The 27,292-nt window shown below is 37.2% G+C and overlaps 1 protein-coding gene across 4 annotated transcripts; it reads right to left on the minus strand.

Moving 5' to 3' along the window:
- Positions 1-943: 943 nt before the first annotated feature.
- Positions 944-27,292, minus strand: csk (C-terminal Src kinase). Of its 4 annotated transcripts, none has more exons than XM_059535650.1 (13): positions 26,819-27,292; positions 15,944-16,056; positions 15,707-15,820; positions 15,310-15,449; positions 7,033-7,252; positions 4,262-4,355; positions 4,063-4,128; positions 3,800-3,899; positions 3,618-3,708; positions 3,451-3,524; positions 3,169-3,364; positions 2,984-3,070; positions 944-1,433 (listed from the first exon to the last, which is right to left on the minus strand). In XM_059535650.1, exons 2-13 carry the CDS (start codon positions 15,956-15,958, stop codon positions 1,251-1,253), a joined length of 1,380 nt encoding a protein of 459 aa, XP_059391633.1. In that variant the 5' UTR covers positions 15,959-16,056; positions 26,819-27,292; the 3' UTR covers positions 944-1,250. The 4 variants fall into 4 exon arrangements, with proteins under 4 accessions (XP_059391633.1, XP_059391632.1, XP_059391635.1 ...); XM_059535649.1 differs by having other exon boundaries at positions 26,815-27,292; XM_059535652.1 differs by having other exon boundaries at positions 15,310-15,422; positions 26,815-27,291.

Below are 27,292 nucleotides of genomic sequence, written 5' to 3' on the forward strand. Positions count from 1 at the left end.
AGCTGCATGCTCTTCTTGATATCATGCTGCTGACGAGAAACACGCACTGAGCAGAAGTACAGCATCCTATAGATAGACCAGAGAATGATCCCATCACATCCTGTGATGCCACTATCAAAACATGAGACATATGCCAAGCATCTGCAGGGCATTGGGATTACTATTACCATTGCACATACATGTGTCAAAACCTTATGGTGAAAATCTGTGACGTATCATGGCTGTTTGGGTCACTGCTAAACGGGCAGAAGCATTTCCTTTTCCCTGACTGACCTTTAAATTGAAAAACAGTAGTTACATTTAAACGCACAAACACACATTCGAAGCTTTTTGGCAGCCTTTTTATTTTTTTTGTCTTTATCTTTCATTTTTATCAAACTGTTCAGGTGGAATTATTTTTTTTATGAAATATGGCAGCAAAGAAAAAATGATGAAAAGTACTAAGATAAAATTAGGTCCTTCACAAAAGTCAACATACATCACAAATATTTCTCAAATCTGTGTTGCCTTTTTGTATAATTTCTCAGTTTTATTAAGGTTTTTTTTTTTTTTATTAAAGCAATCCGTCTTCCACACAAGCCACATCTCTTTTTAAAGGCCCACAATGTTTATATCCATCCTTTCTAGTTTTGAGGCTCAGACTGATGCATGTTTGAAAAGATGAGCAAGACAGCAGGAAATTCAAGCGCTTCTTAACAACATATGAAAATATAAAAAAAAACTGACTTCTGGCATAAAGGCACTGTGAAATGGAAGAAAGATTCTCTGGTGGATTTCATTGGCTAATGAAACGGATTTGGGATGAGCATACGGTCTCCCTAAGTGCCAATTATTGTTCTTGGTTACAAGATTTTGCAGACAACTAGCCTTATGGGTGCCATTATATAGCATTTCTCGTTATATTTATTGTCTGATGATATTAGCTGATTTCTCTTTCTCTCTCTTTTATTTTTATTTTTACAGAATATACTAATCAAAAGCCCAAAATAAGGGAGCATGTGAGGACATATCAAAGGAGGCTGAAGATCTTCTAAATCAAAAAGAGGTGAGTTGTTGTTGTAGAGAAGGCCAGCCTCCCCAAAATTAAGAAAATCAAGCCATGAAAGCGATGCAAAGTAGAAAAAAAGAGTGCACAAATTTGGCTGATGTTTTTTCCAAGTCCACTGCTTTAGGAGTAGATTTTGGTCAGACTGTAAGAGAATGGTCCCGTGAAGGTCTTCCTCTGTTTTTTTTCCTTTAGTTTTTGTCTTTTATCGGTAAAGCTCATTGGCAATGATATCTTGAAGTTTCTGACTCAGTTCTCTGAAGCTGGGACGCAGCACAGGGTCCAGAGTCCAGCACTGCTTCATGATGTCATACACCACCGCCGGGCAGCCGTCTGGGGCGTCCATCTTGTAACCCTTCTCTACGCGTGGGACAACTTCCTTCAAAGGCTGAACAGAGAACAGAACAGAGGATGAAGGACACCACAACTTAGCACAAATGTGTTGAGGTAGACAACGGTGTCCTCTACTGGTACAATCTGCCTTGATACTAAAATTGTAGGACTTGGGCATAGTATGTTATGTTCAGAAATCTTGTGAAACACTTATTAAATTCACATAGAAATAACATTACAAAATGCATTATTTATAATATGCCAATTATTCTTTTTTTAAGAGTATTTTAATTTAAATTAGATTTTAATAGTACTACTACTACTAATAATAATAGTAGTATCAAATCAATAAAATATAATTATAAATTATATAACAATGATCACAAATGTATTTTTATTGGTAATATTTCTGCTTTGAAGCGACTTGAGTATTAATATCCTATTTTTAGTTATTTTATTTTAAATTACATTATTATTATTATCATTACTACTGCTGTTGTTATTATGTAAAATAATAATTAGTATTGTGTATGTATTGAAATGTATTTCTTATTGGTCAAGTTTGTGCTATTAAGGTGACCTATTAGCTAATTTTTTTTTATTATTATTATAGATTTTAATATACTATTTTACTTTAAATTAGATTATTCTTCTTATATAACAAAATTAATAATAATAAAAATAATAATAATAATAATTTTAAAAACTACTTTACTATTACAGTATTTTTATTGGCCATGCTTCTTTTTTGTGTATTGCATGTATTATATTACCATCTAATTTAATTTTTTATTATTTAATGTAAATTTAAAGTGCCCCTATTATGGATTTTTTTTTATTATCTTTCAAGCAGTGTGTAACACCGCTCTAAGTGAATGAAAACATCCTGGAAAGTTTGAAATCTGAAAGTGTACCATGTATAAAGTTATTCTCACTCAAAAGAAAGAGTCGACTCAGAGTAGAGTCATTAAAACGAGTCGTTTTTAAAAGAATCCCAAGCCGTTTCATGTTGACGTCAACATGAATCATTAGAATATTGCTCGCCCACGTGATGGTCTTTTCACTTGGACTGAATGAAAATGCAAATTCATTCTTTGAAACTAGATGCGATTTTGGAGAGGTAAAAATAGGGTTTTTTCCAGGTAAGGCTGTACACAAAGCAGCTCAGCGCTCACAAACGCTGCTTCATCAGTTATTACATGCAAGATCAAATTAAAATGAGACCAAACGAACTAATCAACGCAGATAAGAGTCACACAAAAGAGGAGTTTGGAAAAATGAATCGTTGAGTGAATCGTTTGGGAGTCATTGAGCAAGTAAGAAAAAAATAAATGCATATTATAAGACAATGAAAGTATTTTTTGACCTTGCATGCATGTCAATCTTTAATAAAACTATAATAATAATAATAATTGACTTTATTCGACATGTTTCTGTTTTGAGGTGTATAGAATTTGGATTAAAATGTACTGATTATTATATTCTATTTATTTTAGTAGTTTTAATTTTAACTAGGTGAAAGAAATAAGAATTGTATTTATGAACAACAACTAATAATACAAAATTATTATAAAATAATAATAGTCATGTTTTGAAGAGACTTACAATTCTTGGATAGGGTACCCGACCAAAGGAATAGATCTCCCACAGTAAGATGCCAAAACTCCATACGTCTGACTTAGTGGAAAACGCCTGTTTCAGACAGACAGGGAGAAATTAAAATAAGACAAGAGGATTGTTTTTAAACTCTCTCGTCTCTAAACATATTCAAACAAAAGCCGAAGACATACCTTCTCCCTTAAGGCTTCAGGTGAAGTCCACTTAACAGGCAGTTTGGCTGTATCTTGAGTAGATGATGCTTCCTTGGTGAGGCCAAAGTCGCTGACTTTTGCCATGTTGTCTTCTGACACTAAAACATTACGAGCTGCCAGATCCCTGTGCACAAAGTTATTGGCCTCGAGATATTCCATCGCCTTGCAGACATCCCTACAAAATAAAGAAAGAAATTCATTGAAAAAATATTAATTTAGCTGGAAAAACACAATAAAAGATGTGATAAAAAGAAAACGCACATTGAGAAATTGATCAAACGATCTCCACCAATAACACTACGTCCTCTGGAGCGCAGATAGTCCACTAGACTACCCTGAAAAAAAGAAATGAAGACATTCCAATACTGATTTAAAGACAAGATTAAATGTATACGTCCAGTTATTCTCTGTCAACATCACTCACTGACCTTGGACATATACTCAGTGACGATAAAGAGGCTGCCCTTCTCTTCCACGATCACCCCCAGCAGCTGTACCAAGTTATTGTGTCGGAGTTGCCTGTAACAGTCAATGTGAATATTTAGAGTTCAATATAAAAACATAAAAAGCCTTTTTATTTTTTATTCTCTGTCAATCGGGGAGGACGTACGTCATGACAGAAGCCTCTGCAACGAAGGCCTGCGCTGTTGCGTCATGTTTGATGCACTTCACCGCTACTTTCTTGCCTCTGTAGTCTCCCACCATCACATCTAAGAACCAAACAGAGCAGATTTTTCTAACACTTGCAAGTAAGGCTGCCTGTGTAGTTTATGATGCTATTAATAAAAGTGTGTTCATTTTTGTAAGCTGAACGATGTCAAATCTGGGCCCTGAACTCTAGATGTTATTTCTTAACAAAAAAAGTATCCGTACCTCCAAACTCTCCCTTTCCGATAGTCTGGATGAGCTTCAGTTCTTTCCTATTCAGAGCCCAGCCACCTGTGGAGAAGCTAGATTAATCATCCTATTCAAATATCTTTCATTAAACAAACCCTGAAGCCACACAGCAATTTAATTCTCTATAAATCAACAAATTCATGTGCGAGTATAGTCAGTAAGTATAGTTTCTTACTTCTGGAGAACTCATCCTGGGCCGCCACAGTCCCCTCCATGAGTTTAGGTTTGATAAGTCTGGTACAAAGTCCATCTGCATCATTAGTGTAGTGCTGTTAAAACACACAAAAGCAAATTAAGCTCATTTACAAACGATATACCATGGTAGTATAATGGTAAAATGTTCATGTAAATACCATGATACATTAAATTCAAAAAACAAATGAACATATGACTGAATTATGCAAATCAAGACGCAAATAAATGCACTTTACGACTTAAGATAAATGAGATTTGAACGTGCTATTTAAATAGGCAAGAACTCGTGAAATATAATGTGTCGTTAGCTTTAAAAACATTTTAAGACAAGCACATTTTAACGCAGTAAACGGTGATGGCCAGCAGAGGTCGTCGTTGTATTACGCATGTTCTATTATTGATAGAGCTTGCTCTCCTCTGATGAACAAGTCCACACAGGCGACTACATTCTTATCATTTCGGTGCTGAAATACGTGTTTCTGATTCTATGTGTCTGGGAGCTATAACCGTGAGGCCTTGCGGTGTGATACTAATCGATTGGGCGGTTGCAATGATCTGGAACCTGCTCTCGTTTCCTCTTTGTCACTTCCTCGTTATCGACTGTTCCAGGAACTGCGCCGCTGTTACACGCGCGCTCAAAATAACAACACATTTGCATGTCTACAAAAACTGCTCTCATTTTTGGACGTATTGATCATTTCCCTGACAAACAAAAATTAGCACGGTAACACACCTGAGTTTCTAAAGTTATTAACCATCATAAATGACAACATTGTTAAACATTTTATGTAATGTTCGAAATTTGGGGGTCAGTAAATAAAAATAAAAATAAATCTAATAAAATATGTCACAGAGGCTCCATGTATTTGACCAAACATATAGTAAAAACACTAATATGATAAAATTGTAATATTTCAGCATGATTACTCCAGTCAGCGTCACATGATAGAAATCATTCTAATATGCAGATTTTTGCTACTGAAGAAGCATTTCCTATCAATATTGAAAACAACTGCACTGCTTAATATATTTGTGGAAACAATGATAATTTTTTTCTAGTATTGTTTGATAGATAGAAAGTTAAAAAGTGCATTTATTTGAAACAGAAATATTTTGTAACTTTATAAATGTCTTTACGGTCACTTCTGAAAAATTCAACGCATCCTTTCTGAATAAATGTTTTTTTTTTTTTTATCGGTCACATTTAACAGCGACATAATGAGCCATTACAGATGACAGTGGACAGTATCAATTTACAGCTTTTTTTTATTTATTTTTTTTATATCTCTCCACTGAGAATTTTTTATTGAGGGGATTGTGGTTAGAATATCATCTGCAGTAATTTAATCACTATGAACATAAATGCTTATTGTAGACTGTTTAAGACTCGTCCACTTCTTTAGAAAGAGCACAACTGTTCAGCTGAGGTTATGAGGGTGGGAGAAAGAGAGAGAGGGCGACTGTAGCCAAAATTACACTAAAGAATGTGTGGAATTCCGTCATAGAATGGGTGAGGAGAGACTTGAGGAACCCAACTGAAGTCACCCAGACCCCAATCGAAAATAACCAAAGCAGAACCATTGACACTTAACAGAGCGGATCACTGGTTAATCACACAGACCATCCCAAATGAGGCCAATGGACAGTGTAATAAAAAAAAAAAAGATATGTAAAATTATACAAATGAGTCATTTACATCCTACATCTATGTAAAATTGGTTCTTTTTAAGCCTGTCTTTTCATTAGAAGGGTTCTCATCAGGGCACAGGCTTGAATTCACCTCAAATGACGAGGCCTGTTCGACAAAAGGTGTGCACTCACCAGAATATGAAAAATGGGCTCTTCTGATTTGTGCCAGTAAGCCGCCACCCAGAACCCCCTATGATCTGCACAGCAACACGCTAAAACCACTCAGAACACCTTAGCAACCACATAGCAACACTGGCACCCAATAAAAAGCTTGTGTGTTGGCTGCCAAAGTGGATTTGCACATGAAAATTTAAGTGGTGCTTGCTTGCCTAAGAAGATTTGAATATATCATCATTACATTATAAGGGGTTTTTAAACTTTCTCATGTCAAGGACCCAAAAATATAATGATCCTCTTATGATGATCGTCTCCTAAAATACATAAGACAGCTACTAGATGACGTATAAATCTCAGTTTCAAAATATTTACCCTTATGACTGGTTTTGTGGTCCGGGTATCATATGCGTATATAAACATTCTATAAATACATATAATTCAGAAGAAATAGCATGTCATTTTGCTTTCTCTGAAGGATGCTGCAAACGGTTTCATGTAAATACAATGGTAAATGAATACATAAGGGCTGTTCTGTCAGTCAGTGTGACATTCAACTAGTTCACCAAGCTCACCAAGTTCACCAAGCTCTTGTTTAGCAGTGTTACTTCCTCCAGAAAGACTGGACTGAACCTTTGACCTCATGGCACAAGATGTGCGTGTAAAAAATTGTTTCCTGGAGTCTATCGTAAATGCTTGCTCCATCTCTGTATCCACCGCGTCTGATGTGGACTGACTTCCTGATAAGGCTATTCTTGTATCTGCGTGCCGATCAATTTGAAAATGTCGACGAGGCGGTTAGAGGACTTCAGGAAGAAGCCTGTTGGTTTCACAACCCACTGGGCTAACTTTGGAGTGTGCTTGTCATCTATAAGACCATAAATAGACCTGTTTTCTATGAAAACAACAACTTAAACTTAAACCAGGACATAAGCCAATAACCCTCACCTCCATGAGCTGCATGAGGTTTTCAAAGTACTCCTCCTCATCGATGGACAGTTTGCCGTTGTGGTAGATGATGCGGTAATGCTCCACCTTGCCATCGCAGCTGACACACAGGGTGTAGTCGCCAGGGTAGTTGGTGCTCTCACGCACCAGGAAGAGGCCTGTCTCTGGGGGGTAAAGCAGCCTCTCGGCTTGGTCGCGTGTGATCTTTCCATGGAACCATCTGAGTGACCACAGATAAAAGACATGTGTTTGCTCTGTTCATCATTTACATACCATCATATCAAAGCATATTTTGTGTTGCTGTGGTCAGATGAATAATAGTTTTCAGTCTTATGAGCGAGTTAATTTAATGAATCAGTCAGAAATACCCAGGAACCCAGAAGTTTTAGTTTTGCATCGGTCTAACACACCAATTCATTATAAGGTGAAAAGGCCAGAGATACGTTTTTTTAAATTAAAACAAACTGCTTGTGATGTTTGGATAAAAGTGTTTGCTACCCGCTGTAGTGAAAATCAAGTTTTTTATGTTTTTATTTGTCTATATGGTGTTTTTTTATATGCTTTTAGACAAACAGTGATCCAATATATTAAATCAACACCGTAGCTCGTATTTTCTCCTTAAAACTATAGTTCCCAAAGGCATATTTTTCTGTCGAAGTTTCACTAGCTGTTGATATTTTCACTATTTTCGTGATGGCATGTGCTGTAACTCCATATTTATTTGTATTTGGAACCACTAACTTGAATAATAACCCCTGGCAACAGTGTAAAAGTAGCCGGGGGTCAGACCCGCATCTTCCCTCAATGGCATCCGCACTTCACTCACATATGCTCGCGGGCGCGAATTGGAATGTATTGCACTCTGCATTGCAGGGGATCGCACCCACCCGTCACACAGTCTCTTCAGCCTGCTGCCATCAGGGAGGAGACTGCGGAGTCTCCAGGCCAGGACCAGCAGACTGAAGGACAGCTTCATCCATCAGACTGTCAGGAAACTGATCTCGCTCCCGAATTTGCCCCCCCCCATCCGTCCCTCCTCTGCCCCAAGCACCACTGAACTAGGACCCCCCCACCCCACATCCCTAGGTCCTCCACCCCCCACCCCACCACTGACATGCACGATGACATGCACCAGTCACTTTGTGCAGCATTGGTCTGCTCACTCTGCCATGTGCCTTGCGCTGCTTTATTTAACTTTATTTTTAATTAAATTTTATTATATGTCATTTTTACATTCCCTTATTGTATAGCTATATCTTCTATTTTATATTTGATCTAGATTTATAGGCTCTACTGTAAGTGTTATCTGTATGCACCGAGGGTCTGAGAGAAACGCAATTTCGATTCTCTGTATGTATGTACTGTACATGTGGAAGAACTGACAATAAAGACTTGACTTGAATCACAAACTTGGCTGGATTTGAGTCTTCACAACATCGTCAAGTAATTCACTTTAACAGCTGTTACAGTATCCACTGTACAGTCGTGGCCAAAAGTTTTGAGAATTACATAAATATTAGTTTTCAAAAGGTTTGCTGCTAAACTGCTTTTAGATCTTTGTTTCAGTTGTTTCTGTGATGTACTGAAATATAATTACAAGCACTTCATACGTTTCAAAGGCTTTTATCGACAATTACATGACATTTATGCAAAGAGTCAATATTTGCAGTGTTGGCCCTTCTTTTTCAGGACCTCTGCAATTCGACTGGGCATGCTCTCAATCAACTTCTGGGCCAAATCCTGACTGATAGCAACCCATTCTTTCATAATCACTTCTTGGAGTTTGTCAGAATTAGTGGGTTTTTGTTTGTCCACCCGCCTCTTGAGGATTGACCACAAGTTTTCAATGGGATTAAGATCTGGGGAGTTTCCAGGCCATGGACCCAAAATTTCAACATTCTGGTCCCCGAGCCACTTAGTTATCACTTTTGCCTTATGGCACGGTGCTCCATCGTGCTGGAAAATGCATTGTTCTTCACCAAACTGTTGTTGGATTGTTGGAAGAAGTTGCTGTTGGAGGGTGTTTTGGTACCATTCTTTATTCATGGCTGTGTTTTTGGTCAGAATTGTGAGAGAGCCCACTCCCTTGGATGAGAAGTAACCCCACACATGAATGGTGTCAGGATGCTTTACTGTTGGCATGACACAGGACTGATGGTAGCGCTCACCTTTTCTTCTCCGGACAAGCCTTTTTCCAGATGCCCCAAACAATCGGAAAGGGGCTTCATCTGAGAATATGACTTTGCCCCAGTCCTCAGCAGTCCATTCACTATACTTTCTGCAGACGATCAATCTGTCCCTGATGTTTTTTTTGGAGAAAAGTGGCTTCTTTGCTGCCCTTCTTGACACCAGGCCATCTTCCAAAAGTCTTGGCCTCACTGTGCATGCAGATGTGCTCACACCTGCCTGCTGCCATTCCTGAGCAAGCTCTGCACTGGTGGCACTCCGATCCCGCAGCTGAATCCTCTTTAGGAGACGATCCTGGCGCTTGCTGGACTTTCTTGGACGCCCTGAAGCCTTCTTTACAAGAATTGAACCTCTTTCCTTGAAGTTCTTGATGGTCCTATAAATTGTTGATTTAGGTGCAATCTTAGTAGCCACAATATCCTTGCCTGTGAAGCCATTTTTATGCAACGCAATGATGGCTGCACGCGTTTCTTTGCAGGTCACCATGGTTAACAATGGAAGAACAATGATTTCAAGCATCACCCTCCTTTTAACATGTCAAGTCTGCCATTCTAACCCAATCAGCGTGACATAATGATCTCCAGGCTTGTGCTCGTCAACATTCTCACCTGAGTTAACAAGAAGATTACTGAAATGATCTCAGCAGGTCCTTTAATGACAGCAATGAAATGCAGCGGAAAGGTTTTTTTTTGGGATTAAGTTAATTTTCATGGCAAAGAAGGACTATGCAAATCATCTGATCACTCTTCATAACGTTCTGGAGTATATGCAAATTGCTATTATAAAAACTTAAGCAGCAACTTTTCCAATATCCAATATTTATGCAATTCTCAAAACTTTTGGCCACGACTGTAGTTGTACGCTAGTAAAAACAGTTTTATCAGTCATTATCTGTGGATCAGGAGGCTCTGGCTGGTGTGACTGAGTGGAGGCGGGGCTAATTTGCATATTCATAGATCTGCGTATAGTAAATGAGGCAAGGGTGTAGAGTTACATTCAAGCTATTTTAAGGCATGGGAAAATTATTTTCACAAGAAAAAAAAACATTTAAATACATCATGTTGATGTTGTTTTAAGGGATAACATTTTTTACCTCAGGGGGACTTTAAGAGACTGTTCTTTTAATGGATTAGTCAGAAGAGCTCATGAACTCACAAGTTATCATTTTTAATCAGTGTTGCACTTTGAATCATAAAAACACCTTAGAGCTGGACAATATATTGTTTCAGCATCTATATCGCAATGTGCGCATCCATGATAGTCACATCGCAGGATGTGCGATGTTTAGTACACTGATCGTCATCAGTTTGCTGTTGGGGAGTTGTCGTGATGCGCCGCATCCAGTGTTGTCAGACAGCATCATATAATGGCTTCTACAGTGTTTTGTCACATTGCGCCGTGCCGCTTGTGTCCGTTGTAGAAACGGTGAGAGCCACGCAGATGCACGTGAACACTGAATTTTGTTCACAACTATGTCAAAATGCATGTCTCTGCAAAGATCCTTGTAAACACATTTGCTTATGGCTTAGATGAAGCTAAACAATTGAGAAAGAAAATGGATGTGTAACAGTAGATTGGTTCAATTTAATGTTGACATTAATCAAAACAGAGGGATAAATCACTTTTTTAGCTTTAAATTTGATTTCATTTTCAATTTAATTTGATTATTACATTTTTGTACCTGAATACTGACTTACGATTTACTTGAAAATATATATAACTGTTTATTATTTTATTTGTATCTTTGTTCTATTAAATTTGTCTATGCTTGCAATTATTTTAATTTGTATGCTGATTAACTCGCCTACAAAAATCAACCCGATCATTGAATTTTTTTCTTCTTTTCCAAATAGTCCTATTCCATCTATTGTGATACTTGGTATTTTATGTAGAAAACGTAATATATGCTACAAAAATCATACAGCATTTTTTGTATAAATGCAGTTTGAACTGAAAGAAATTAAAAACATTTTTTTTTATTTGAAATCATCTAATTGCCTGTGATGCTCCTCATTTGATTTGGTTTGGATAAATACTAAATGAATAAATGTAGTCCAGTTCACAAAATAATGACTCTTATTAGCTGTTTCTTTAAGAGAATTAAGTGAAAAAGACTTGTGAACTTGTGAGTTAACACTTTTAATCATGCTAAAAACAAAAAACTGCTGTTGTAATGGTAACATTAAAATGTGTCAGAAAAATGTGTCAAAATAGCATTGTTTTGTTTCTAATTGTAGTTTATCTCAGATATGAATTGTATTAATTCAATCAAATACAGTATGAATTCAGTCACTGTATTCAGATTCACAAATGACTCTAATGAGCCAGTTCTTTTAATTAATCAGTCAAAAAGTCTCAGGAAAGTTATCCATTTGAATCAGTCAAATGCTTTATACGTTTTTAAAGAAGCATATACAATGAATGGTATTGTTTTTTTTAGTATATACTTATAAGGTTAGTTCACCCAGATAGCAAAATTATGTAATTAATAACTTACCCTCATGTTGTTCCAAACCCGTAAGACCTCCGTTTATCTTTGGAACACAGTTTAAGATATTTTAGATTTAGTCCGAGAGCTCTCAGTCCCTCCATTGATGCTGTGTGTACGGTATACTGTCCATGTCCAGAAAGGTAAGAAAAACATCATCAAAGTAGTTCATGTGACATCAGAGGGTCAGTTAGAATTTTTTGAAGCATCGAAAATACATTTTGGTCCAAAAATAGCAAAAACGACGACTTTATTCAGCATTGTCTTCTCTTCCATGTCTGTTGTGTGAGAGAGTTCAAAACAAAGCAGTCTGGATATCCGGTTCGCGAACGAATCATTCAGTTCACCAGATCGAACTGAATCATTTTAAACGGTTCGCGTCTCTAATACGCATTAATCCACAAATTACTTAAGCTGTTAACTTTTTTAATGTGGCTGACACTCCCTCTGAGTTCAAACAAACCAATATCCCGGAGTAATTAATGTACTCAAACAGTACACTGACTGAACTGCTGTGAAGAGAGAACTGAAGATGAACACCGAGCCGAGCCAGATAAGAAGAATCGAGGAGCTGATGATACCACGCATGTGTGATTCAACGTGAAGCAGACTGACACACAGAGCGTCTGAACTGAACTGGTTCTTTTGGTGATTGATTCTGAACTGATTCTGTGCTAATGTTATGAGCGCGGGTAAACGAAGGTTTGAATTAAGGGCAATCATCGCAAATGACGCCATAACGTCGAGTGCAAAAGAACCGGTGAACCGTTTTCTTCAACCGATTTATTGAATCGAACTGTCCGAAAGAACTACTGGTGATCCGAAAACCGATGCAACCGGTTCTTGACTCGTGAACGAGTCAGTCTTTTGTTCGTTATCTGGCTTGGCTCGGTGTTCATCTTCAGTTCTCTCTTCACAGCAGTTCAGTCAGTGTACTGTTTGAGTACATTACTCCGGGATATTGGTTTGTTTGAACTCAGAGAGAGTGTCAGCCACATTAAAAAAAGTTAACAGCTTAAGTCATTTGTGGATTAATGCGTATTAGAGATGCGAACCGTTTAAAACGATTCAGTTCGATTTGGTGAACTGAATGATTCGTTCTCGAACCGGATATCCAGACTGCTTTGTTTTGAACTCTCTCACACAACAGACACGGAATAGAAGACAATGCTGAATAAAGTTGTAGTTTTTGCTATTTTTGGACCAAAATGTTTTTTTGATGCTTCAAAAAATTCTAACTGACCCTCTGATGTCACATGGACTACTTTGATGATGTTTTTCTTACCTTTCTGGACATGGACAGTATACCGTACACACAGCTTCAATGGAGGGACTGAGAGCTCTCGGACTAAATCTAAAATATCTTAAACTGTGTTCCAAAGATAAACAGAGGTCTTACGGGTTTGGAACAACATGAGGGTAAGTTATTAATTACAAAATTTTGCTATCTGGGTGAACTAACCCTTTAAGACCAGCTATCAGGAAAATTTAGTGAGAAACTCTGATTCCAATACATAATATTGTGCAGAAAACTGAGAAAAGGAAGCTAAATTACAGGCTTCCAAAAGAAGCGCTGGCCTTGCCTGGCCCTTCTGTGGCTTCCCTGGCATGAGAAACATCCAATCTGTATCTCCCAATTACCCACACATATACATACACAGCATCGAAAATAAACCAAAGCTGTGCACTAGACCAGGGGTTTTCAAACTGTGGGTCGCGACCCACTCGTGGGTCACGGAATGGAACAAGGTGGGTCGCACAAAGTCACTTGGCTGCAGCTAATTTTGCGTTTCAATGACACACAGACACTAACACAGTTCAGTCTAGGGCTGCACGAATGTGACGAGTGGGGCGGGGCCTAGTGCCATGGGAACAGAGCTAGGCCGGTGGAGTGATTGGGAAATGAGCAACACTCACCGGTCTCAAGAACCACGGAGGAGATCGGAAAGATACAAAAGAGGAGCGATGACAGTGAAGGACGAGAGAGGACCAGGCCTGGGTTTTATTTTGTGTTTGTTTTTTATTTGTGCACGGCAGTCATCCGAGAGGGGCTGTCGCGCTGTTTTGTGTTTATTTGGTTATTAAAACTTTGTTTGATTGTCCGCCGGTTCCCACCTCTTTCCACGAAGGAGTCATCGAGGCGGTGGGCTGGAGTGAGTTCGCACCCCCCCCCACCCCCCCCCACCCCCCCCCCCCGGCAACTCACTCCAGCCCACCACATCGAGCACCCTCGGCGGCAGACTCCTTCGCCCTGCTCGATGGCACTGCGGATTCACCCCAGCGGCGAAGGATCTTCGGCAGCGCGCCCCTCCTTCCTCCCTGGCTTCGGCACCAGTGTAAAACATTAAAATCTTCACAATCACAGGAAGAAGGAGGCGGGAACTGGGAACCCACTCATCACAACGATATAGCCCACCAACATTAATAATGAACTGCAATATCCTTAGTGTGATTTTCAAATTGCAATTAAGTCCGTGTGCGTTGCGTGTTTTGAAGGTCTCAGAGCAATGTCATTAAAAGGTTCAATCGGTCTTTTTTTACCTATTTCACAATTATTTTAATCTCCAAACTGTTTTAGATAGTTCTGCTTTGCTTCTTATGCTTTTCTAAAAAAGTGTTGGATTGTGCTCCGTTCTCGCCGACACACACGGAAGGATCATGAATGCAACAAAACACAGCAGCGCAGATCACACTTCACTGGAGTGAGCCTGCTTCACGTTTTTATGGACACTACATATTTTAACGCCAGTAAACAAAAATTAAAACTTGTAAATTTGTAGTGAAATTTTCAGTTGTACTCTAAAATAAAATGGTTATTTTTCTTAAATACTTAATTTCTGTCATAAAAATTTTAAGTAAGATTAGGTTTAAAGTAATTTCACTCGTTGTTTTTTTTTTTTTTTTAATATTTTGGTGGGTCGTGAAATATATTACACTTGTCTAGGTGGGTCGTGGAATGGAAAAGTTTGGGAACCACTGCACTAGACGACATAAAAACGAATGCTACCGTCATAATCTGCTACAGCCAAACACATCTAAAACAAAACCTTCCATTACACATGGCTCAAAGCAGACATCCAGATCACATACATCAGGTTTGAAGGATTCACTTGATGCTGCATTTCCACGCTGAATAAACTGAGATGAAAGCGTCATTATAACCATTGTTTCTTCTAAAAGCTGCAAGTAATTGAAGAATATCGCATGCTCTCTTACAACCGAACCCTAATCGTGATGCATGTCTCTGGCCTTTGCATATCAGATGCTGAGAGATGGACTTTTTCCATTTCTCTGAGTGCTGCTATTTGTATAACTGTCTGATTTCTCCTTCTATTTTAAACAGCTAGCTGATTCAAATGAGTCCTTGGGTTATTGTGGTGGACCGGAACACAGGAAGTCATTTGTGTATTATTACAGATATACGGCAGTAGGTGATCTGTGATTATATCAGCGACACATGCTAAAAATGGCACAGTAATGTTTGTATGTATGAGATGCACACATACACTCTCTCTTATCGTAGTTCAAGTGAGGATCAGTGAAGAAAAACTGTCTTGTATATATCTAAAAAATAAGTGCATGCAAATAAACTATGTACTTACGGCATAAGGCTCAGTTTACTGCCTGATTTCACTCCTTCTCTCTTCTGAACATAGTTTGCTGGTATTATTCCCTCTCGTCCTGCTGCGTTTTTCGCTTTATACCAGTTTGGATCCTGGAAGGAAGCACCAGCAGACAAATTCTAAAGTAATGGGTGCCCAAAAATGAAAATGTATTTTGTCATATGTTGCTCCAAACCCATATATGACAATTTCTTTTGTAAAACACAAAATAGATATTTAGCAGGATGTTCATGCTGCACTTTTCAATGGAGTGGAAATCAATTTCAAGAACTACTGACTTGGATTTCAGTCCGTTTTTCACAAAAAGGTATTGTATAGCACATTTATTATAGTCTTTCTCTTTAAAATGTCTATCATTCAATTTTTGGAAATTTACCTTAGTTACTCCAATTATAGTAAGGACATCTCCTTTGCACATGGGCAAGTCCTGGTCGGCCGTTCCAGGGAAGTTGTACCTGGCTACACACTCGGTGCCGGGAGGCCAGATTGTCTAGAGAGAGGAATGGGAATATAAGGAAAAGTCATTGATGTACAAACACAGGATGCTGTATAAATAAAATAAAGTCATAATTCACATTATAGCCAAATGGCAACATTTCAAGGTCTGTGTTACCTCAAAGGTAGACATAACTGAGGGAAGTCGTCCTCTCACAGTCGACCCGTTTCAGCCGGTAACATCAGAGCTGAGTCTGAGGTGTACAGCTGCAGCCAGAACTGGCCAAAGATCTGGAAATAAAAATAAAAAGTAATTAGTGGATGCACTTTAAATTAAAATAACAAAACTATTTAATGAAACACTCAAATAAGATTAAAAACACTAAACATGTGCTTCAATGCTAAATCATGAAAAGTAATACAGATACAGAAAATGATCTTTAGCAATGACTCAAAGTTAGATTTACCAAGCATGTCCGCAAACTCTGTTCAAGCACACACACTTTCAAAAGGGAAGTGGCGGCTGTAGATTTTCCGATGCCTCAGACAGGAAGAAGGGCTGAGCAGCAAGCAGGCTTGCAAAAAGCCTGTTAAATATTCAGTGTGAGCAGAGGGCATCACACCCATTACACTTGGAAAAGCCTCTAATTAATGCTAAATGTACTGATGAATATATGGCCAATAACTGACATCTTTTAGATACTCAGAAGCTCTACATAGGCCATAATCACAAATGCACAAATTGCAATTATTATTACTTCAATATGTGAAATTAAATAAACTAAATACTAGTTTTTCTTTTTCATGCTAGTCTATAGATTTCAGATAAGTATGCTAGTTAGTCAGATCTCGGATCTCAGTCTGATTCTTCTGGTCTAAGCGGCCACTAAATTAGATCTAGTGCTGTTTACTCAAAGATCTGTTTATGAGACTTGGTCTCTTCGTGTTAACACGAGGTTAAATAAAACTGTGCTGTTCCACAAATAAAAATATATTACTATGGAAAAAATGAACTCGCACCACAGCTTGAGAATTGAGAACACCAGAAAGCAGAAATGAGAAGTAAAAAAAAAAACCACTTTTTACTTTCGTGGCGATGAGCAATGTGAATCAATGTGAAGTTATTTTTCCTTTCTATCCACTATGACAAGTTTTGTAGGGAGAAGAAACTTCTGAACTGAACTTGACAGCTGCAAGTCTGCCATCCTCACGCAACACTCTCATGGGAACAAATTAGCAGGCAGTTAGGGACGAATTCTTACGGGAATTAAGCTGCACCTGGAAGCAGATACCAAATTTACCTGAAACATCTCTGCTCTACATTAGAAGTGGAAATCTAACAAGTTATATATTCTTAAACAGAAAAAGAGCTTTAAAAGTCAACATGAAACAGCATCCGCAACCTATTTTGTTTTGTAATGTGATGTATTTCAACGAAAATAAGATGAGGGCCTTGATTTTATTCATCGGTGCCATTCATTTGTGCACAATATAACCAGGAACGGTCATTAAGAAAGTAAACAGGCTCCATTTTGTTGACTTCAATGACTGTGCACGCTGGTTTTGATACCTTTTGCAGCTATTTGCAACAGTTTTTTTATCATTCTTTGTGTGTAACAGTGAAATTCACACCGGTTCAATCCTCCCACCTAATTTTCACAAGAAGCGCAGTGCATGCGGTGTGCTTGTGGACTACATATGACACTGTGCCTTGACCTCATTAATATGTCAACCAACGCTGACTGCCATTCTGTTTAATGCAAAGTAGCTCTGGCTTGAAAGCTGCAGCAAGCTCCACAACATGAAGTCACTTCCTGTTTGAGCTGCCGAGACTTAAACGGTCTTCCTGTATTGGCACGCAGGCATTGGTGGGTGATGAGAACTACGGGTTGAAGGGTGCTGGCTGGAGCAGCATACAGCAAAAGGGGCGCCAACGTCGGCGCAATCCACAGAAGCCCTTACAGTGAGGATATAACACACTTCCCTTTAAAAACACAGTCTTCCCCTGCTGCTCGGACTACCTAATTTTATACTCCCCATACATAGGAATAGCATGAATCATCTAAAGACAGGAAACAAACTGTCGTTGTAGTAGCTTGCCATTTCAAATGTGTCCGAATTTGTCAGTTTAAACAGTAATTTTTCAAAATGCCAGAGTACACGAACAAGAAATTAATGCACTCATTTTGCAGGGCAGAATGAAACCATTTTGTTTGTTTTACAGTAGACCAGAGTTTTTTAGTTCAAGAACCCCTTGATGAGACATGGAGCAAGTTAAATATTGTATAAAATTGAGTGTTTCGCTTTAAGAAAACAAAACAAAATACAAACTAAACAAAACAATAAAAAATGAAGACTAAAGTCACCAAACAAAAATAAAAAGATCAAACTACAAAACAAGATCAAATGAAAACTAAACAAAAACAAGAAAAAAACTAAATACAAAACTACTTAACAAAAATAAACAACAAAACATTTAAACTATAAAATAAAAACACAAAACAAAATGAGAAACTAAACTAAATTAAAAAACAAGATAAAACAAGACAAACAAATAAACCTCAAAACAAAGTAATAATAAAAAACAAAACTAAGTGAAATAAACAGTGCAAAAACATATTGCCACAGGTGGTCTGCAAAAAATAGCAGGAAGATTTTTTTTTTTTTTTTAATTTAAGTAACCACCTTTCTTAGCCACACTGGTCAATTAAAGCAATGAGTTATTAATATCCCTCTCATTATCCACTTATTTGCCACTTGAAGCTACCTGTGTTTTACAAGACGCGTTATTAGTGTTGTTTGTTATGGCATACATTGTCTCTGTTAATATTCATCATCACATAAATCATCTGTCACATATACTTGTGGAAGAGATTTGAATAATCCCTCTAACCTCATGCAATACACTTTTGATGCAGAACTCAATCTGAAATTGTAAAAAAAAAAAAAAAAAAAAAAAAAATCCCATTGATTTTCAAAGAATCTGCCCATAACACCTAACCAGCCACCTAGAAAAATAAATAGAAATATGCTAACCCTGTAAACAGGCTCTGTGAAAAAATGTGAAGTAACATATTTTCGACTTGCATTAAATAATTTGACTGTCGCACTGACACTAAGCTGTGGAAATCGTCCAGATGGTGTTATTGAGTAAGCTCACCCTAAACAACTTTAACAGAGGGAAACAAATGATGCAATCATGTGAAAACATCTAAAGTTGCTGCACACAGACAAATATGTGTGTCACATCAAAAAAGCAGGATACTGCCAAATCTGAGCAACATCCAAGACCCAACCACAAAAAAAAACAAAAAAACGGTTCATTTAGAAAACAAGAGGCTGACATTCAAAGAGGAATGCATTCACCAATCAAAATCAATGAGGCTTTTCTGTGATCACCAACAATTTTGGGGTGTGCCTTGGCAAATCCCTCGTTACAAATGATATCATCGTTTAAGGACTGCATCGGCTGGGCTACGCCTCACACAAGAGAACTTTTCATTTCTTGAGTATCTGAAAACTTGCAGCAGACTTCTGGAGGCCAGCGGTCAGCTCACTGGCACTGAATCCAGGCTACTCTGGTGGCTCGAAGATGACACGGACTGCGGACGTTTCCAGAGGGTATGATGTAGAACCAAAGACTTTCCTTTTATTCACAGACTTCAACAAAGGTGTCTTTGTATGCCAGAACTGGACGCTCCAACCTGGTTCTATCAATGCTGGGTCAATGAATCCATTTTGGTTTTAAGAACAACACCAGTATCCTTCAGAATCTTATATGTAATTTCACATAAAAACATAAGTGTTTAGTAAAGGTGTTGAGTAACTTAAGCACTAACAAGTCTATGACAGAATTTTTTGCAGTGCTGATGAAGTTCCAGTTATTCCAGTTATTACTGGATAAGGATTAAAGATTAAAATTAAAGTAAGAATAAAATTATTATACAAGGTACCTAAGATATTGGTAAATAATGTAAATTAAGACTGCTGTCACAAAGAGGAATTAAAAAAATATAAACAATATATTTTAACAAAATATTAATAATAATAAGATTGCTCTCACAAAGAGGAATTTAAAAAATATAAACAAAATATTTTTAAATATGAATAAAAATAATAAACTAATACAACTACTAATACAAATGTTAATATTTATGATTCCTTTATGAGAGCAATCTTTTTTAAACTAATTATTATTGCAATTAACAACAACAATTAGTAAGAAACTACTATTAATAATTTATTAAAATATATTCATATTTTTAAATCCTGTACATGAGAGTAATCTTTGACTTTAAATTTATTATTTATTATTGTAATTATTAAAAAATAATAGTAAATTAGAAAATTAAAAAAGTAATTAATGTGAAAGTACAATTTATAATTTGCTAGAATACATTAATATTTTAAACATTTCTCTTTGAGAGAGAAATGTTTGATCTGTTAAAATAATTCTTGTTATTAACAAAATTAGTTTAAAATCAAGCAAATAAAGATTGTGAAAGATTATGAACAATATAATAATTTACTAAATTTGTTAAAATGCAAAAATGTATGTATGTGTGTGTATATACACACACACACACACACACACACACACACAAAGTGCCTTGCGAAAGTATTCAAACCCCTTCATTTCTTTCACATTTTGTTATGTAGGCAGCCTTATGTTTAACTGCTTTAAATTACTTTTTTCCCCACGTCAATCTACACTCCATACACCATACTGACAAAGCAAACAACAGGTTTTTAACATCTTTGCAAATTTATAACAAAAAAATAAAAACCTTGATTTCATTTCATAAGCATTCATACCCTTATTTAGTTACCACACTTTAAGTGAAGTTAACCTGTGCCAAATTCACTTGAATGGGTATGATTTGGAAAGGCACACGCGTCTTAATATAAGGTCTTATAGCTGAAAATGCATATTAGAGCAAAGACTAAGCCCTGGCCCCTTAGAAAACAAAATCTGCCTGTATAGCTCAGAGACAGGCTTGCATCAAGCCACACATCTGTGGAAGAGTTCAGAAAAAAATATTGTTCATTGAAGGGTCACATAAGATTGTAGTCTAGGGCTGCACGATTAATCAGATAAGATTGTCATGCGTGTCTCGTCTGTAAAGCTGGTTCTGATTAGCAGTTAATGTCCATCACCTGCTTTCAAATGGAGCAGCACTTAATATACAGAGCCATAGTTTACTGACAAGCTACACAATATCGCGTTCATAACTGCATGCGATTCGTCTGTGATTAAGACGCGGTATTGCGTAGCTTGTCAGCGAACTACGGCTCTGTGTAGTAAGTGCCACTCCATTTGAAAGCAGGTGATGGACATTTAGTACTAATCACAGAACCAGCTTTACTGACAATCACATCTGATGAATCATGCAGCCCTAATGTAGTCTCTGTTATCCTTAATGGAAGAAGTTTGGAACAACCAGGACTCTTCCTAGAGCTGGCCAAACTGAGCAACTGATGGAGAATGGCTTTGGTTAGTGTGGTTACCAAGAACACACTGGGAATTTGCAAATAAATAAATAAATATGCACCTAAAGGACCCCCAAACTCTGAGAAACATGATTTTTTGGTCTGACGAACCTCAATTCGAAGCATCATGTTTGAAGGAAACCAGGCACCTTCAGCGTAGCATCCCAAAAGTAAAGTGTGCTGGAAGCAGCCTCATGCTGTTCGGCTGTTATTCAGTGGCATGACTGAAGGACTCAGACTAGAAGAAATGCTCAGTGCAGCAAAATACAGAGATGGCCTTAATGGAAAGCCAGTCCAGAGCATCTAGAAGCTCAGACTGGGCAGAAGGTACACCTTCCAACAGAACAGTGATCCTAAGCACACAGCAAGAGAGGTTTATAGACAACTGTGAATGTCCTTGAGTGGCCCAGCCACAGCTGGGGCTTGAACCCAATCAAATATTTCTAATCTGGAATCTGGAAATGTGCAACTGCCCTCATCCCACCTGACAGAGCTTGAGAGGTGAAGAGATGAGGAGAAGGATAGCAGATAATTGCCATGTGCAAAGCTTGTCGCATTCAAAAAAAAAAAGACATAAGTATTCAGTACTTGGCTGAAGCTTATGTACTACTTTAAATTAAAAAAAAAAGTTAAGTAATAAAGTAATAAAGTTGTGGTTGTTCCTTTTTTGCTTTGCCAGTATGGTGTATATAATATATATAAGATTCAGTTAGTTTAAGGTTAATTTCTATGACTTTTCCAGACCCACTTTTCCCCTCATATTTTTCCACGATGATTTCTGTGATTTATGCTGTCATGTTCAAAGTGAAGCACGTGTGAGAGCAGCAGTGAGACTCGGTGGGGGAGGTATGACAGTTGCCTTCAGGCCACAAGAGGAACCAGGAAACCAGCTTCAATGAGAGAGTACAGAGACGTGATGTGCTCGGAGATAGAGGATTCCAGCCTCACAGCCGTTCATCCCCTAAATCCATCTACTTCACATCCTCTTAACAAAACATCTGACCTATTAGGATGCTCACAAAATACTTCAATGGGTCAGCGTATGATCCTAACGTTTGGATGCTCTTCAATTCTCCCTTTCTGCCACAAATGGGGCATCTTTCAGCATGTTCATTTAATGAGTACAGTCAGAGTGTTTCAGGAGGGCCGCTGAGATATGCTCTCTATTTTTAGATCAGTTATGAAGTGCTAATGTGTCAGGGTGTGGATCTATGAACAATGCTCAATATCAGGCATTCATTTGTATATATTCGTTTTCATGCATTACTGCTCTTGAAGGTTATTCAGAAAGGCTTTGCTGAACAAACTGCTTTAGTCTGTAGTTATAACATGGATATAGAGTAGAAGTACTAATCCTTCTGATATTACCAAAATAATGAACATGGTAAGTAGCAGATTTTTTAATGCAGTAATGCTGTAGCATTCTTTCAATGAAAAGAATTATAGTTACATGAATCTGATCATCATGGTGGTACAATCTGAAACAGTAATTGCACCACTATTGTACTGTTTGTAAAGGTAATTATTGGCCTTGTGCTGCTAAATGTGTAAGAAAGGATGAAAATGAAAGTGAAAAGCTGCATTATGTGAACTTCTTGTGAAACTTTTACTATCAGTGCATTGGGGCGAGATTCAACAGGTTGAGAGATTGTGACCTCGGGTATTCTGCTCACCACCCCCGAGTCTTAGAAGGTAACAAAGACAAAATGAACACACATAACCATGATGTTATCTCAGCTTCTTAAAAAACGAATGCAAATAATCCACACACACACACAAATAAAAAATTGGCTGTTGAAAAATTTTGCCGGTTTTGCCATGGTAAACATAAATGACTTCTTTCAAAAAATATATATGTATAATTACTGCCCCATGATTCTAGATGCATTCCATTTAAAATTGAAATATTAACAGTTTTGTTAGTTTTGAATCATGTGGCCTTTCTTCATTTTAGAACATGTAAAACACTATTAATACTTAATTGCAATAAAAAAAAAAATCATTAAACTGTTCAACATGTATTTAAGTAATAATCATCAGTTGCATTTGTGATTACACAGTAACACTGACACTGTGATGTTATTGGTTTATCACCAATAAATTCCTCAAGCGTGTCATTAATATTAATGTGCAAAATTCCACAGTGATGGAAGACAAAGCAGTCCCACAAGGGCGACAGGGAACAAAGTGTTGGGGCTGATAAAATAGCCATTTTCATTCTGAAATATTACAAATTATAGAATATGGTTGAATATATTTTGTTTAAATGCAAATAAAAAGTATTACATTATTTTAAATATTATTTTTTTTTCTTGAACATTAAAATAATGTGAACTAAGAAAAGTGAGATTACAACACACTATAATGGCTATTTAATGAATAACACATTTTTATACTTTATGAATACACTATATTTTTTACTGTATATACACATATGTGATCCTGAACTGCAAACCCAGTCTTAAGTGTCAATTTTTGTCAAAAAATATAATAACTGAGAAAACCACCTTTAAAGTTGTCCAAATGAAGTTCTTAGCAATGCATATTACTAATAAAAAATTATGTTTTGATATATTTACGGTAGGAAATAATAATTTTAAAAAATCTTCATGGAACATGAGCTTTACTTAACATCCTAATGATTTTTGGCATAAAAGATATCGCTAATTTTGAACCATTTAATGTTTTTTTGGCTATTGCTAAAAATAAACCCCACCGACTTAAGACTGGCTTTGTGGTCCAGGTTCACATATAGGCTATACACACACACACACACACACACACACACACACACACACAGACACTACTAAGTGACAAGTGAGTATTATTGTATAATATATACTAGATAGAAAGACAGACAGAAACATTTTCTCACAAAATTGGATTGGACATTATTTAATATAAATAAAAAATGCAAATACAAGACTAAAAACAACCTTAGAAATGCAACGTGAGGGTCACATTGCATTAGCCTTCACAATTACACTCAGTTATTTCCTTCAGTTCTGTTAACACAAGGCTTTTTAAGCTCCACACCAGCCAGTGTCATGGCAGGGGGTGTCTCACACCAGCCTGACCCTGCAAATGCTCTCCACTCTGGGCAGAGCTGCTCCTCCAGCTCCCTTTGATGCTTAATTACACCGCTCTGTCATCTACCGACAAGCCACTGTGACAGTAGGGAGGCAAAGAGACGACCAACATAAACAAGACAAGAGCTCTACAATCAAACATGCAACTAGAGCCACTTCAGTTTAGGTCTGATCCTCTAACAGAAGACTTAGAACATAACAAAACACAACATTTAAGGCCATTTTCCGCAGCTTGACAGTATCTGTCCCCTGGGTTTGAATGCCAAAATAACACTGCAAGGAGATTTGACATTAATGAGCGGTATCAGTATCGCGTGTCTGGCTCTGTAAGGAAGTGTTGCTATTAAACTGAGCAGTATATGAGAATAAGGAAATAGCATATGTCGGTAAAAAACTGACTACTGTTGGCAACATAAGCAAGAAAACAATGTTCTCGCACATAAGCCGAGCAGTACACCACAAAACGCTTGAAAAGCACAGTAGTTTAGCAGCAGGGGAAATCCCATGGCAAATTACGGAGCCGAGTAGAAATACAAAAAGACATTGATTCTGACAGACACTTCAAAATGCAATGAAGCCCAACGGAGGAGCTTTTGCAGATGTGAATTTAAGGAACTGAACAGGAAGTGCTGTTTTGATGCTCTTCAAAAAAAGCGGCTCTGCTTTTAACGGCCATATGTGCGACGACAAGGCCAGTTGATACAATTTTAAGCAACAAAGAATTAATCAATTAAGGCATAGATACACATATAATGATGACAAAGGAGATATTCTGGGATAGCTGCTCAGTTAACAGTTCAATCATAATTTATTCAAACCTCAGGTCGTTCCAAAGCTGTAGGCGACTTCACTTTTTTAGTGGATGAAAAATATAAACAGGGACATTGTAGACAATTTATTTGGGAACTGGTAATCCCCAAAAGCACCATAGAAGTGCTTTTGAAATATGACATAAAATAGTCATATTACTTTTGTACTATATTCTAACTTCTGTGGTAAACATGCTGAAATCTAAGTCTATAAATCTAAATCTAAAATCCCCATGCTCTGAAGCTTTCAGATCTAATGACTATTAAACACCAACATTATTAAAAAGCAGTGTTATACTGTTACAGTTATTAATATTTTCCATTTCCATTTTAGTTTGTATATTTACTTATTCATACATTTGGTTGTGTGGTTTTGTCATTTTGAAATATATGTCTATATAATTTATGCCTATATGTCTTATACATTTTATTTCAGTTGTAGTTTATCAAGTTAAATGTAGGCCCATTTGATTTAGAATTTATAATTTAATACACACGTTAAACTAAATAAAACTGAGAAATGTTGCCTTAACTAGCTGAAGAAAAATATGCTTTTTTTTAACATCATGTATAATTTGAGTTTATTTACATAACTGCATATTAAGTAATTAGATATAATATATATAAAAACCTGGGTACACAGAAATTCAATTACCAACAACCCTTCATACCATTTTTATAGAATAAAAGTATTTTTATGCATTTTTTACTGTCATTATGCGAAAAACAAGATTGGTCTGGATATTCTTTAAAAAAAAACATACATACATGCATACATAAATTCACACACATATACATATATATACACATATACATATAATATATGTGTGTGTGTGTGTGTGTATATACATATATATATATATATATATATATATATATACATACATACACACAGTTAGAAGTTTTGAAACATGGCAGTAACAATTTGGGGAACTGGTTCTTTAAAATCTGCTCTTTAGCAGGAGGAAGTGACCTTTGGATTTCAACCTTTCTAAATTCATCTCATTAATATTAATGAAGACCAAAAAAAATACACTGAGGCCTTTCTACTATGATTTGAATAACTGCCCTTTCAACATATGATTTTCTTTCCTTCAAATATCATGTAACCATTCTAGGTTAGGTTACAAGTGACTGAGCTGTATGTTTACTAGTAAATAAGTGTACAATTTCATGCTACCCAGGTGTCCCATAACAGCCCAAAAAATAGTGTATGACTCCAAAACCCCATTTCAGTTATTTACAGACCAGTCCCACATTAAGATGTTGTTATTAAACACTCACAAAACCATGACAACATAACAGTCCCAGAATGATGTGGATGGGCAACCGCACTGCTGATCCAGTCAGGACTGACAATGAGACCATACATCTCAAACTGGGACTAGTCCATTGTGCACCATCCAATGCATTTTACAATGCATCTTAGACACATCCTTTAAGATGATTAACAAATCATAATGGACCTCAAAAGACTCGTTTTGTCTCATGCAGGAGCCTCAAGTGGCTCTTGTTTGGACAGCTGGGAAGCAGACCATCACATTCAGATTCAAAAACACAATGCGCCTCATTCTCAGACATGCAGAACGATGAAAGAAGCAAATGGGTGGTTAAGAACATGCTATAAAAATGGCACAATAATACATAAAACATAACAGTACCTAAGCGTTCTGTAGACGATCAGCCCTTGGTGTCCCAATACCTTAAAGTTTAGATGATTTAGACTTGTCCACTTAGTCCATGTGTGGGTCAAACCCACTAACGTTAGATTGTATCAACAGAAGTTAACGTTAAACAAGTGGTCATTCACACATTCGGCAAAATAGATCTTCCGGGGAGGTTTCCTCTAACATCAGTAAAGACAAAAGATGATCGGCTCGTCCATGCGTACAAATATTGCCCAAAAAGCCGTTAATACAGCGGCGAACGAATGCGATTTAATTTAAAAACACAATGCGCGAGGAAACAAACGGCTCGGCTTAAAAAACACAACTGTTGTTGTGTCTGAAGTATGGAGCGAGCCGTTTTTAAGCGTTACGGAAGCGCAGCACACCCAGGGGCTACAGCTGTCTCTTACACACACACACATACATGCCATTGAAAAGGAAACGCACTTCTTTAGACAGCCCAGTGCATAGT

Source organism: Carassius carassius, chromosome 43 (assembly GCF_963082965.1).
Source record: "Carassius carassius chromosome 43, fCarCar2.1, whole genome shotgun sequence".
Lineage (NCBI taxonomy): Eukaryota > Metazoa > Chordata > Actinopteri > Cypriniformes > Cyprinidae > Carassius > Carassius carassius.

Coding starts and splice junctions, on each gene's coding strand:
- csk (XM_059535650.1), bottom strand. Junction 4,129..4,261: donor CCAGGATGAGTTCTCCAGAA/GTAAGAAACTAT, acceptor GCTTCTCCACAG/GTGGCTGGGCTCTGAATAGG. Junction 3,525..3,617: donor TCACTGAGTATATGTCCAAG/GTCAGTGAGTGA, acceptor TCTTTTTTTCAG/GGTAGTCTAGTGGACTATCT.